The sequence below is a fragment of the Heterodontus francisci genome, chromosome 43, assembly GCF_036365525.1.
Source record: "Heterodontus francisci isolate sHetFra1 chromosome 43, sHetFra1.hap1, whole genome shotgun sequence".
Classification (NCBI taxonomy): Eukaryota; Metazoa; Chordata; class Chondrichthyes; order Heterodontiformes; family Heterodontidae; genus Heterodontus; species Heterodontus francisci.
The window spans coordinates 9,743,623-9,755,061 of record NC_090413.1 but is presented as its reverse complement, the minus strand read 5'-3'; the positions used below and the strand labels follow the sequence as shown (position 1 = coordinate 9,755,061).

The window sequence follows — 11,439 nt, the reverse complement described above, 5'->3', positions numbered from 1 at the left end:
GTGCAGTTACGGAGAGTGTCTCTTTAATTGGTTATATTTGTGCCCAGTCTGTCCCCCTTATCCACAGTACTTTGTTCCCTGTATAAAGCAGCAGCCTCTGGCTGAGGGCAGCCAGTGACCTGCACTAACTACCCAGTAAAAAGGGGAGAGTACCCATGGATCTTATGCCAATACATTTCCTCCCACACCCCCTCACCACCTGGCCTCACTTTGCTTTACTAAATTCATGAGCAATAATCTAACAGGATCCTAATTGTGGAGCTCAGTATGTACCATTGAAATGTTGGAACATCCAAACACTAGCCTATTGACTGGATGCGACAGACCATATTTATACACCTGGCTTTAAAAAAAGGTAAGTACAGGTTGTGTACATCAGCCTCAACACGGAAGCTGCGGCTAATTCTTAATGGCAAAAGCAGCTCAACAATCATTAAGATATCGCTCAGTAGAATTTTGTATTTGCCCTGTCAGCACCTATAGGAATCACAGCGAGTCACTCCTGGCACACCCGGGAGTAACTTGCAAAGCACAGTGTAGGGAGAGTCCTCTGTTATGCAGTGATCTGGAGTGGTTTGGTATAGCATGCATCAGCTACCTGGTTACTTATGAACGATGCTATTGACACAATCACAGTTATGCAATGTCAGAATCGTGAACCGATCCTGTGGCAGGAGGGTCGAGGTAGACTGTTTCTGGGAACGTGTTCTAGTTACAGTCACGACGCATCTTTAAGTATTGCACTCTGGTCCTGAGGGTAAGGGCAGGAGGACAGGATGATAAATGAGTTAGGCAGTCTGCTTTGCCTTTGCTACATGAACATCTCCAAATGACAGAAAAGCCACTCTTATTCTGGGCTAAGAGACAGATAGGAGGGCAAAAGGTTAAAGGTCATCCACAGACTACCAGCAGGAACGCGAGCCGAGTTCAAGTCTAGCAACTGCAGTGAAACTGAAATTGGCCAGAGTGCAGTGTTACACTCGTGACCACTCCTGCCCCTCTCGCCGCCCCCACTATCAGTGCCAATCCCACCCACTGCCACTCCAACCCCACCCCTTCACATCTGCCTCCCTCTGCCATTCCAACTCCCTCCCCCTCACATCTGCCCCCCCTCTGCCTCCATCTCCCTCCCACTGCCACTCCAATCCACTCCCTCCTCTGCCCCTTTCTACCTCCATCTCCCTCTTACTCCTGCCCCCTTCCCCTCTCTCCCACGACTGCCCCTTGCCTCCATTTCTCCCCCCTCCGACTGCCACTTCTGCCCCTCCCTGCTCCCTAGCCCCACTCCTGCTCCCCTTTCCACTTCCACCCCTGCCCCCTCCTTCCTCTGTCACTCTGGCCCTACAGATTCCAATTGTTGATATAAACACAGTTTTTCTTAAATGGTTTTGTGCTTGAGGTGAAGTCCATTACTCCGATAGAATAGATCACCTTTCCCTTTCTGAACCCGCTGTCAGTATCAAGCACTCTCAGATCATAACGCACATTAGATACAGAATACATTTCCCTCTCACTCTGCTCCAATAACATGCCTTAACCCCAAATCTGAAACAGGACCATTGCCACAATTGTACCAAAGCATCTGCTTCAAGCTCCACATCAGTAGTCCTACTGATCTCTCAAAATCAAATCAAGACAGTAAGCTGGCAGTTTTGTTTCCTAAATTCACAGTAATTGGATTGGATGTTTCTCTGGATCATTTCATGTAGGTCCACTGCAGGCAGCAGTGAGTGGAGTCTTTAGTTATTCTGGTCATGTTCGAGGTAAGGTGCCAGAGGTGGAAGCTCAGTGTACTACTACTTAAGAGAGGCAAACTCAATGAGTTAGGTCCTACTAGTGAATAATATGCATACAAGGTGTGTGGATGGGACTTGGCCTGGAATGGTGACAGCAGTAACCAGATTGTGACCACATCTATACTGCACCAGGGCTCATACAAAACACTCCCCATTGCCACCAAACAAAATCCAATAATATTTCATCACCAGTTCATCCACGAAACACTGGACCATTAACTCTTCAAACTAAATAAAGCAGCACCTCGAGAAAGTCAAGGAAATAATGTGACCATTTGAAGTCACAGATTAACGGCAGTGAAGGTGATTAAAAAGCTATAAGCAATAATTTACCTTAAAACTGAACATTTCAAACACATTATCAGTGCCAAAAGGCAAATCGACCATATCACAGGCTCACTGCATCAACACCCCAGGAAGCTGTCCTGCCTGGTGGAGATACAATCCCATCACTGGAGGAGTTAGCAATTCAGGATCACCCAAACTCAGATAAAACTGAACAGCTCCACTACTTTTCAACATTTAAACCACCACAAACAGCTGAGCTCTATCTGGGCTTTTCCTTGACTGTAAAAATAAATTTTTTGAACACCTGTCAGCTGATCCTTGCTGCATATATTTGTCTCTTGCCTCTTCGGTTTGTGCTATACATTGCTCCCCGTCAGGGCGAGGGGGTGGGGAGAGAGAGGGCATTGGGGGGGGGGGAGAGAGGGCATTGGGGGGGAGAGAGGGCGGGGGGGGGAGAGAGGGCGGGGGGGGGGAGAGAGGGCGGGGGGGGAGAGAGGGCGGGGGGGGGAGAGGGCGGGGGGGGAGAGAGGGCGGGGGGGGAGAGAGGGCGGGGGGGATGAGAGGGCGGGGGGGGGAGAGAGGGCGGGGGGGGGAGAGAGGGCGGGGGGGGGAGAGAGGGCGGGGGGGGGAGAGAGGGCGGGGGGGGAGAGAGAGGGCGGGGGGGGAGAGAGGGCGGGGGGGGAGAGAGGGCGGGGGGGGGAGAGAGGGCGGGGGGGGGAGAGAGGGCGGGGGGGGGAGAGAGGGCGGGGGGGGGAGAGAGGGCGGGGGGGGGAGAGAGGGCGGGGGGGGGGAGAGAGGGCGGGGGGGGGAGAGAGGGCGGGGGGGGGAGAGAGGGCGGGGGGGGGAAGAGAGGGCGGGGGGGGGAGAGAGGGCGGGGGGGGGAGAGAGGGCGGGGGGGGAGAGAGGGCGGGGGGGGGAGAGAGGGCGGGGGGGGGAGAGAGGGCGGGGGGGGAGAGAGGGCGGGGGGGGAGAGAGGGCGGGGGGGGGGAGGAGAGGGCGGGGGGGGGGAGAGAGGGCGGGGGGGGGGAGAGAGGCGGGGGGGGGAGAGAGGGCGGGGGGGGAGAGAGGGCGGGGGGGGGAGAGAGGGCGGGGGGGGAGAGAGGGCGGGGGGGGAGAGAGGGCGGGGGGGGAGAGAGGGCGGGGGGGGGAGAGAGGGCGGGGGGGGAGAGAGGGCGGGGGGGGGAGAGAGGGCGGGGGGGGGGAGAGAGGGCGGGGGGGGGAGAGAGGGCGGGGGGGGGAGAGAGGGCGGGGGGGGGAGAGAGGGCGGGGGGGGGAGAGAGGGCGGGGGGGGGAGAGAGGGCGGGGGGGGGAGAGAGGGCGGGGGGGGGAGAGAGGGCGGGGGGGGAGAGAGGGCGGGGGGGAGAGAGGGCGGGGGGGGAGAGAGGGCGGGGGGGGAGAGAGGGCGGGTGGGGGAGAGAGGGCGGGGGGGGAGAGAGGGCGGGGGGGGAGAGAGGGCGGGGGGGGAGAGAGGGCGGGGGGGGGAGAGAGGGCGGGGGGGGAGAGAGGGCGGGGGGGGGAGAGAGGGCGGGGGGGGGAGAGAGGGCGGGGGGGGAGAGAGGGCGGGGGGGGAGAGAGGGCGGGGGGGGGAGAGAGGGCGGGGGGGAAGAGAGGGCGGGGGGGGAGAGAGGGCGGGGGGGAGAGAGGGCGGGGGGGAGAGAGGCGGGGGGGAGAGAGGGCGGGGGGGGGGGGGTGGAGAAGAGAGGGCGGGGGGGGGTGAAGAGTAGTGTGCAATGATGTATAAATTATACTGTGTGGGGATATTAGAGTGAGATTCTACCATGATCTTGTAATGAGTGAACCCACACAATGCAGTTCAGTAACAGCAGTGCAACATTAATTCTTTAGGAGTATGGACTGGAAACATTTGACATGAAATTCAGCTGGTAGCACAGCATTGCGAAAGCAGACCAGCTGGAGACTGAACTCTATCGGAAGGTGTTGGCGTACGGTAGCACCATCCCTGTACAACATTGCCGCTGATAATGGGGCAGAATACCTGGGGAGGGTTTACAGCAGGCTTTAAACAAGACTAGCCATTGTCAGCAGTAATCTGTAGTAAAATGAACTCCTCTTTCATTTGTTGCCGCTGGATTAACAGAACAGGCAAACACAGAGTGACTGAACTTGTGGCGTGCTGTAATCAGCTAACACAGGGTCAGGGCTTCTGTTAAACTCACCTGCTCACAATCTCAGTGTCCCAATGACCTGTATTATAAAGCATTGGGACTGAGCAGCGGGATTTTCTCTTTTGAGGGGAAAATTGATATAAAGCAGGACATGGATTCAATAGCTCAATTCATCCGGAGTGAAAAGGAACACTACACCCAATCACAAACTCCAACAACAGCAGTTGCCTGGTGATACTCTGATGTTGACAACTTGTTCATACCAGCTCTTGCAAATGGGAAGGAATAAAGTGTCTGATGGAGAAGAGGATACAACACAATAAACAAAACTCATTCCCAGACTGGTGCGAGAGATGTTTTGCTATTCAACAGCATAATTTTGTAAATCCCTTTGTTTCGCTAAGTTCCATTACTGAAGCGGGAGTTGCAGGTCAGGCTGAATATGCGGACTTTATGCATCGCCATCAGAGAGAGGGGGATCTGGGAATTCCAGGGAGCTACTGCCAGCTTTGCGATTTCTTAAACTATTCTGATCGTCCTGCGGAGAAAGGAAAGAAAAATGTAAAAACGATATTCTTCATTAAAATTTCGAGTTATCTCACTAACGGGGAGACTGTAAATTAATTTTAGATATTATACAAGGGGATTTACAGAACGTAACGGTATTTGATGCGAGCACACTTTTTTTTTAAATTCGTGCTTGGGATGTGGGTGTCACTGGCAAGGCCACCATTTATTACTCATCCCTAATTGCCCTTGAGATGGTGGCGGAGGTGAGCTGCCTTCTTGAACCATTGCAGTCCATGTGCTGGAGGTACAACTGAGTAGCTTGCTAGGCCATTTCAGAGGGCAGTTAAGAGTCAACCACATTGCTGTGGATCTGGTGTCACATGTCGGCCAGACCAGGTAAGGACGGCAGATTTCCTTCCCTAAAAGAAGGAAATTCCTCGGGTAGGGAATTCAGGAGAAACTTCTTTACCCAGAGAGTGGTGAGAATGTGGAATTTGCTACGGCAGGGAATAGTTGAGGTGAGTAACTTAGATGCATTCAAGGGAAAGCTAGATAATCATATGAGGGAGAAAGGAATAGAAGGAATGTTGATAGGGTGAGATGAAGAGGATGGGAGGAGGCTCGTGTGGAGCATAACCACTGGCATAGACCAGTTGGGCCGAATGGCCTGTTCCTGTGCTGTAAATACTATGTAAGACTGCTGTGTAATCTTTTGTTTCAACCAGAGAATTATGGTGAAGGAGAAAACACACAGGTTTAAAATCGGTTTCCGGAGAGGGCAGATAAATGGCAAAGAAATTTAATTATAGCAAAGTGGGAAGTTGTTCATTGTGGTGGGAGGAATAAGAAAGCCAGTCATTGCTTGGAATGTAAGAAAATAAATGGGGTACAGGATCGTAAGGATTCTATGGGGTCGAGAGAGAGAGAGAAACTACCTGCTTTGGTGGGGAGTCCGTAACAAATGGACACAATTCCGACATCACAACACTAACTACACTCAGAATTGGCTGTAAAGCGTTTTGCGATGTCCTGAGGTAATGAAAGGCACTGTACAAATGCAAGTCTTTCCCTTTTTTAATCTTAAAATTAGAGCTAGGTCATTCGGGACAGAAATCAAGAAATACTTTTTCAAGGCTAGTGGAAATCGGGCACTCTCTCCCTTAAAAAGGCTGTGGATACTGGGGGGGTGGGGGGGCGGAATTCAAATTTTCAAAACTGCGATCCATGGATAAGGGTATCTCGCAATATGGAGCAAGGGCAGGAAAATGGAATTGAGATACAAAACAGCCATGATCTAATCAAATAACAGAAGGGCTCAATGGCCTACTCCTGACTATCTGTTGCTGTGTCATCTAACACTTAGGAATTTCTAGACAATAAAAGCCCACGGCCCATTTAGCTCATCCTGGTAGTCACATGATACAGCGATGATGGAGTTGATGATGAATCACAGTGATCAATCTCTATCAATTAGTCTACAACAGGCCTAGACATTAGGCAGGAAAACCTCAGTAGTAGACAGCTTAGGGAACCATTGGTCCAAAGTCCCCTGTTCCTCCCGAGTCATTCTAGGCTGACCACATTCTCTTCCAACCCTCTAGGATTGGCCTCCAGGAATTTAAAGTAAGCCGCAACATTTCCCACATTACAACAGTAACTACAATTCACTAATACTTCATTGGCTGTGAGCTGTCAGAGGATGGACTTGTTGGGCAACCCATGGAGGCGGCAATGCTTGGAGGTGAAAGGCCATGTGGTGAAATCTCCAAGACTACGTCCAAGAGGCGTGGGCGACCCTCGCTAGCTCTTGTTGCTTTCTCTTTGGAAACTTGTTTATCTGCGTGTCATCCAGAGGAGGTGATGGCATCGTGGTAATGTCACTGGGCTAGTAATCCAGAGCCCAGGCTAATGCTCCCACCATTGCAGATGGTGAAATTTGAATTCAAAATTTAAAAAGCTAGCCTAATGATGACTGTGAAACCATTGTCGATTGTTATAAAAACCCATCTGGTTCACTAATGTCCTTTTGGGAAGGAAATCTGCCGTCCTTACTTGATCTGGCCCACATGTGACTCCAGATCCACAGCAATGTGGTTGACTCTTTAAAAAATGCCCTCTGAAATGTCCTAGCAAGCCACTCAGGTCAAGGGCAATTAGGGATAAGCAATAAGTGTCAGCCGAGCCAGAGACGTCCACATCCCACAAAAACGAATTTTAAAAAATCCTATTCGGAAAAGTCACTCTCTCTGCCTCTTCCTCTATCCCTCAGCCTCTGTCCTGCTCAATTCGCTCTGTTACAGCTTAAAAAATTGCTGAGTATTTACAGTCTATGAGAAACATTAAAGTCAACTCATTAGCATCTTAATTACTTGTTGTCTCAATTGTTTCCCTTTCTTTAAAAAAAAACTTGTCTTAAAATACTACACATTTAGGCACCTAACGTTAAAACTAATTTTTTGTTGCCAAAACCTTTCTGTGCAAACATGTGACTCGACACCTCCCATTCTGTCACTGGGAGAATATCCTGGCACTCCCAACCCAACATCCAAGAGAAGAGTATCACCACCTGGACTGCAGTGGTTCAAGGCCAGACCGGGTAAGGATGGCCGATTTCCTCCCCCGAAGGACATTAGTGAACCAGACAGATTTATTTTGAAACCACAATCCCGACAGTTTCATGATCATTATTAATGAGGCTAGCATTTCATTCTAGATTTAATTGAATTTAAATTCCCCCATAATGGGATTCTCCCTTGGTGGGATTCAAATTCACATTGCTGGAGCATTAGTCCAGGCCTGCCAAAGACTTGCAGGTTGATAGGTAAATTGGCCATTAGCAATTGACCCTAGTATAGGTAGGTGGTAGGGAAATATAGGGACAGGTGGGGATGTGGTAGGAATATGGAATTACTGTAGGATTAGTATAAATGGGTGGTTGATGGTCGGCACAGACTCGGTGGGCCGAAGGGCCTGTTTCAGTGCTGTATCTCTGAACTGAACTAAACTAAATAGTCCAGTAACACTGTAACTGTGCTACCATCCCAAAGTCCATGTGGGTCAGGTGAGGAAAGGGTGATTTCGCAATGCTGGAGTGTGATCATCCTGGGCTCGGGAAGGAATGAAGATCTGTTGGGGTTGATGGGGTTTAGGTGGAGATAATTAAGACACAGTAATTGCTTTGAAGAACTTAAAGCTGAACCACAGTCTACACCTCAACACTCCTACATCATACGTTCTCCCAGATTCCCACACCCGAAACTCTTACATCCTATGTTCTCCCAGATTCCCGCACCCCAAACTCTTACATCCTATGTTCTCCCAGATTCCCGCACCCCAAACTCTTACATCCTATGTTCTCCCAGATTCCCACACCCCAAACTCCTACATCCTATGTTCCCTAAGATTCCCACACCCCAACACTCCTACATCCTATCAAACATCAAGAGGGAAACAGAAAGCAATGAAGGTGAACAAGGTAAAAGAGACGAATGGAAATCCCGGAGAGAAGAGCAGAACTTCCTCAAGCCCTCAGGAATTCCACAGACTCCATCAGTGTTCCTGGACCCCAGTCTGTCCTGACACATCATTCCCCCGCACCCCACCAACCTCCCTCACTAATAATTGTCTAGGGTACTGCTCCATTCACAACCCTCCAATAATGAAGAAGCTCAGTCCAGTATTTACGATGTTAAAGGTGCTATATAAATACAAACGGTTATTGTTGTTTCAGAAGGACCTGGATAATTTTCAGACTTTGGCAGGTAACATTCATGCTACTTTAGTGACCATCTCAACCAAAAGAAATCCCAGCCATCTCCATCTGACCTTCTATGGCACTGTTATCAGCAAACCCTTCACCATCAATATCTTGGAGATCAACATGGACCAAAAGCTGAACTGGGCACCGCATCAAAACTGTGACTACAAACGGTAGTACAGAGACTGGATAGTCTGATGAATGGCTCACTTCTTGACCCCGCAAAGCCTCTCCATCATCTAGAATCAAGTCAGGAGTGTGATGGAAGTACAACAAATGAATTAGGAGCAGAAGCAAGGGTAGGCCATTGGGCCTCTCAAGCCTGCTCCGCCATTCAATAAGATCATGTCTGATCTTCTACATCAAGTCCGCTTTCCTGCTCTTTCTCCATATCTCTTAGCGCCCATAAATCTATCAATCTCAGTCTTGAATACACTCATCAACTGGGCATCCATGCCCCTTTGTGGTGGAGAATTTGAAAGGTTCACAAACACTCTGAAAACATTTCTTCTCATCGGAGTCCTAACTGATTGACCACGGATCCTGAGACTGCGACTCCTAGTTTTAGACTCTCTAGCCCAGGGAAACAACCTCTCTGCATCTGTGTCTCTATACAGGCCCCCACCTGCCAAGAATGAGGCATATTAATTTTGTCATATGAACACTGATTTTAAACTGTTACTGGAGTGAAGAAAGGACTTGTTAAAAAAAATCAGTCACTTGGCTGGAAACACATTTTTGCATACTAACAGACAGTGCTTGGAGGGACAAAGGGGCTATTCCCTGCTCCAATTTAACCCACAATGGACTTTGAGCACCAGGTATTGTGTGTAAGAAGAGACATTTCAGGGTTGGCTAAGACAAGAGATTCCACAAACGGACATGGTCAGACCAGCTAGTCACATGACTAACCTGCTTGGCAACCTGAGTTTTTCTGAATTGTACAAAAAGCTTTAACTGAAAAAAGACCGTTTGCTCCTGGAGTGAGAAGACCTCTCCTGTCTGCTCCCATCTCTTTCTCACAGCCTTTGGTTCCAGTGAGGATACATGAACTTCACAAGAGAAAAGTCTCCTACATCGAACAAGGTTTAAGAATATTACTGGGCCCCAACAAAAAGCAAGACCTACCAATCAAGGACTTTACAGCGAGCTCGAAGAACAGTAACCAAAATCATCTTCAGATATTGCCTCAATCTTTTCCACTTTATTTCTTCTGCTCTTTTCTGTCTCTATCTGCACAAGTGTATTGCGTATGCATGCTAGCATGGGCACATCGTGTATCCGTCGGCGTTAACCAAATTAGCGTTTAAGTTTAATAAAGTTCAACCTTTTTCCTTTAAACCTATGAAAACCTGTTCAACTAATTTCTTTGCCTTATAATTGGAAGTTAGTGAACAAGGATTCACTAAGGGGGAGCTAAAAAAAAAATGTTTAAAACAAAACCACATTACAGTAAGATCAGGTGAAGGCTAAGAGAGAACCCAAGATTCCTTTCTCACCTGGTCATAACAGTCTCACTCTCTCTGCCTGTCACTCTGTATCTTTGTGTTTCTCTTGTCACTGCATCTGTGTTGTTGTCAGTGTGTATCTCTTTGTCTCTTTCCATCACCTCTATATTTCTGTCTGTCTCTCTCCCTAACTTTCTATCTCTCCAACATCTCCACCACTTCCTGCATTAACATCAGAGTTGATCTAATGTGTCAGGACTACACTCACCTCCAGTCTTGCCAGGTCAACAGTCATCCCTTGCAGCTGCACAACAATAAACTTGGCACCATCTAGGACTGAACAGTTATTTACCTGGCAGGGGAGAGACCTTCAGAATTTTCCCAGGCTAAGTGAGTTGTGGTTCTTTGTGTTTTGTTTTAATTTTTGGGGGGGTGCGGAGGGTGGGTTTCAGTGCCGGCTTCAGCCTTTCACACCCACAGCTCTCCTGTGATTATAGTTTTCATGCTGGCTTGGGTCCTGCTGCCTGTCTTAGGAAGACTTTAAGCAATGGCTATGACCAACACCAGAGCTGCAAGCAGAAGGGTGCATAACATTTAGGATGGCAGTGAAAAACAGTGAAGGAGGCGCCCCCATGGACTAGACCTTGTTCATTAAGCGAGTCTTTTTTGAATGCTGTGGGTTTGAAACTGTGGACATCTTCTGCTGCAGGATTTCCCCAGTGGCGGCTACTTCGATGTGACGTTTCAGAATGTGGTGGGATGCATGAAGTTCCTGAAGGTCTTTAAGGAGAGGGGAAACCAGACGCCGCTGTAAATCCTCACGGCGGAACCCCTGTTTATGCTGCTGTCACAATGGAACTGCGTCGTGACCATCCATCTCTATTAGCCCCATATTCCTGTCGCGTTTGTGCTCACTTTCCTCGCCAGGTAGAGGTAGCTGGGAATAGCACCGGGGTCAAGGACCTGTTCGCGATTTGGACCAGCCAACAGCAGGTCAAGATGACCTTGAAGATGGATGCCAATGAAGCCATCCTCCACCCTCCCTCCAGCTTCACTATGGTGGGGGTGGGGGGGGGGGAAGTCGGGGCTACTTGGCTCACATGGGGCAGTCCCGAATGTTTTGTGTCTTTGCAAAGCAGGTGTGGAAAGAGATGCAGTGGTTTTTGTCGAGGTTCATCCCAAGCAGCTCTGTAACACAGGAGGCTGTGCTCTACGGGCTGTTCCCAGGGACGCATACCGAGACAAACATCAACTGATGCTGGAGGACTATCGATTCAGTGAAAGACGCCCTCTGGTCTGCCCGAAACCTGCTGGTCTTCCAGCGCAAAGAGTTGTCCACCACCGAATGTTGCAGACTGGCACATTCTAAGGTCCAGGACTACGTGCTGAGGGACGCACTAAAGCTTGGGGCAGCCGCAGCAAAGGCTCAATGGGGAAAGACCACAGTGTAAGGTCCCCCCACCAAGCTGAACTGAGGGGCTGGATCCATGGGAAACCCCTCGAACACTATCGTT

At 49.7% G+C, this 11,439-nt stretch overlaps 1 protein-coding gene across 1 annotated transcript in view; it reads right to left on the bottom strand.

The window, feature by feature from the left end:
- Positions 1–3,662: 3,662 nt before the first annotated feature.
- Positions 3,663–11,439, bottom strand: part of LOC137355641 (patatin-like phospholipase domain-containing protein 6) — a 168,013-nt gene continuing 160,236 nt past the window's right edge. The window contains 1 exon segment of the mRNA XM_068021016.1: positions 3,663–4,748. Within this exon segment, the coding sequence (XP_067877117.1) occupies positions 4,662–4,748 (87 nt within the window). The 3' untranslated portion in view covers positions 3,663–4,661.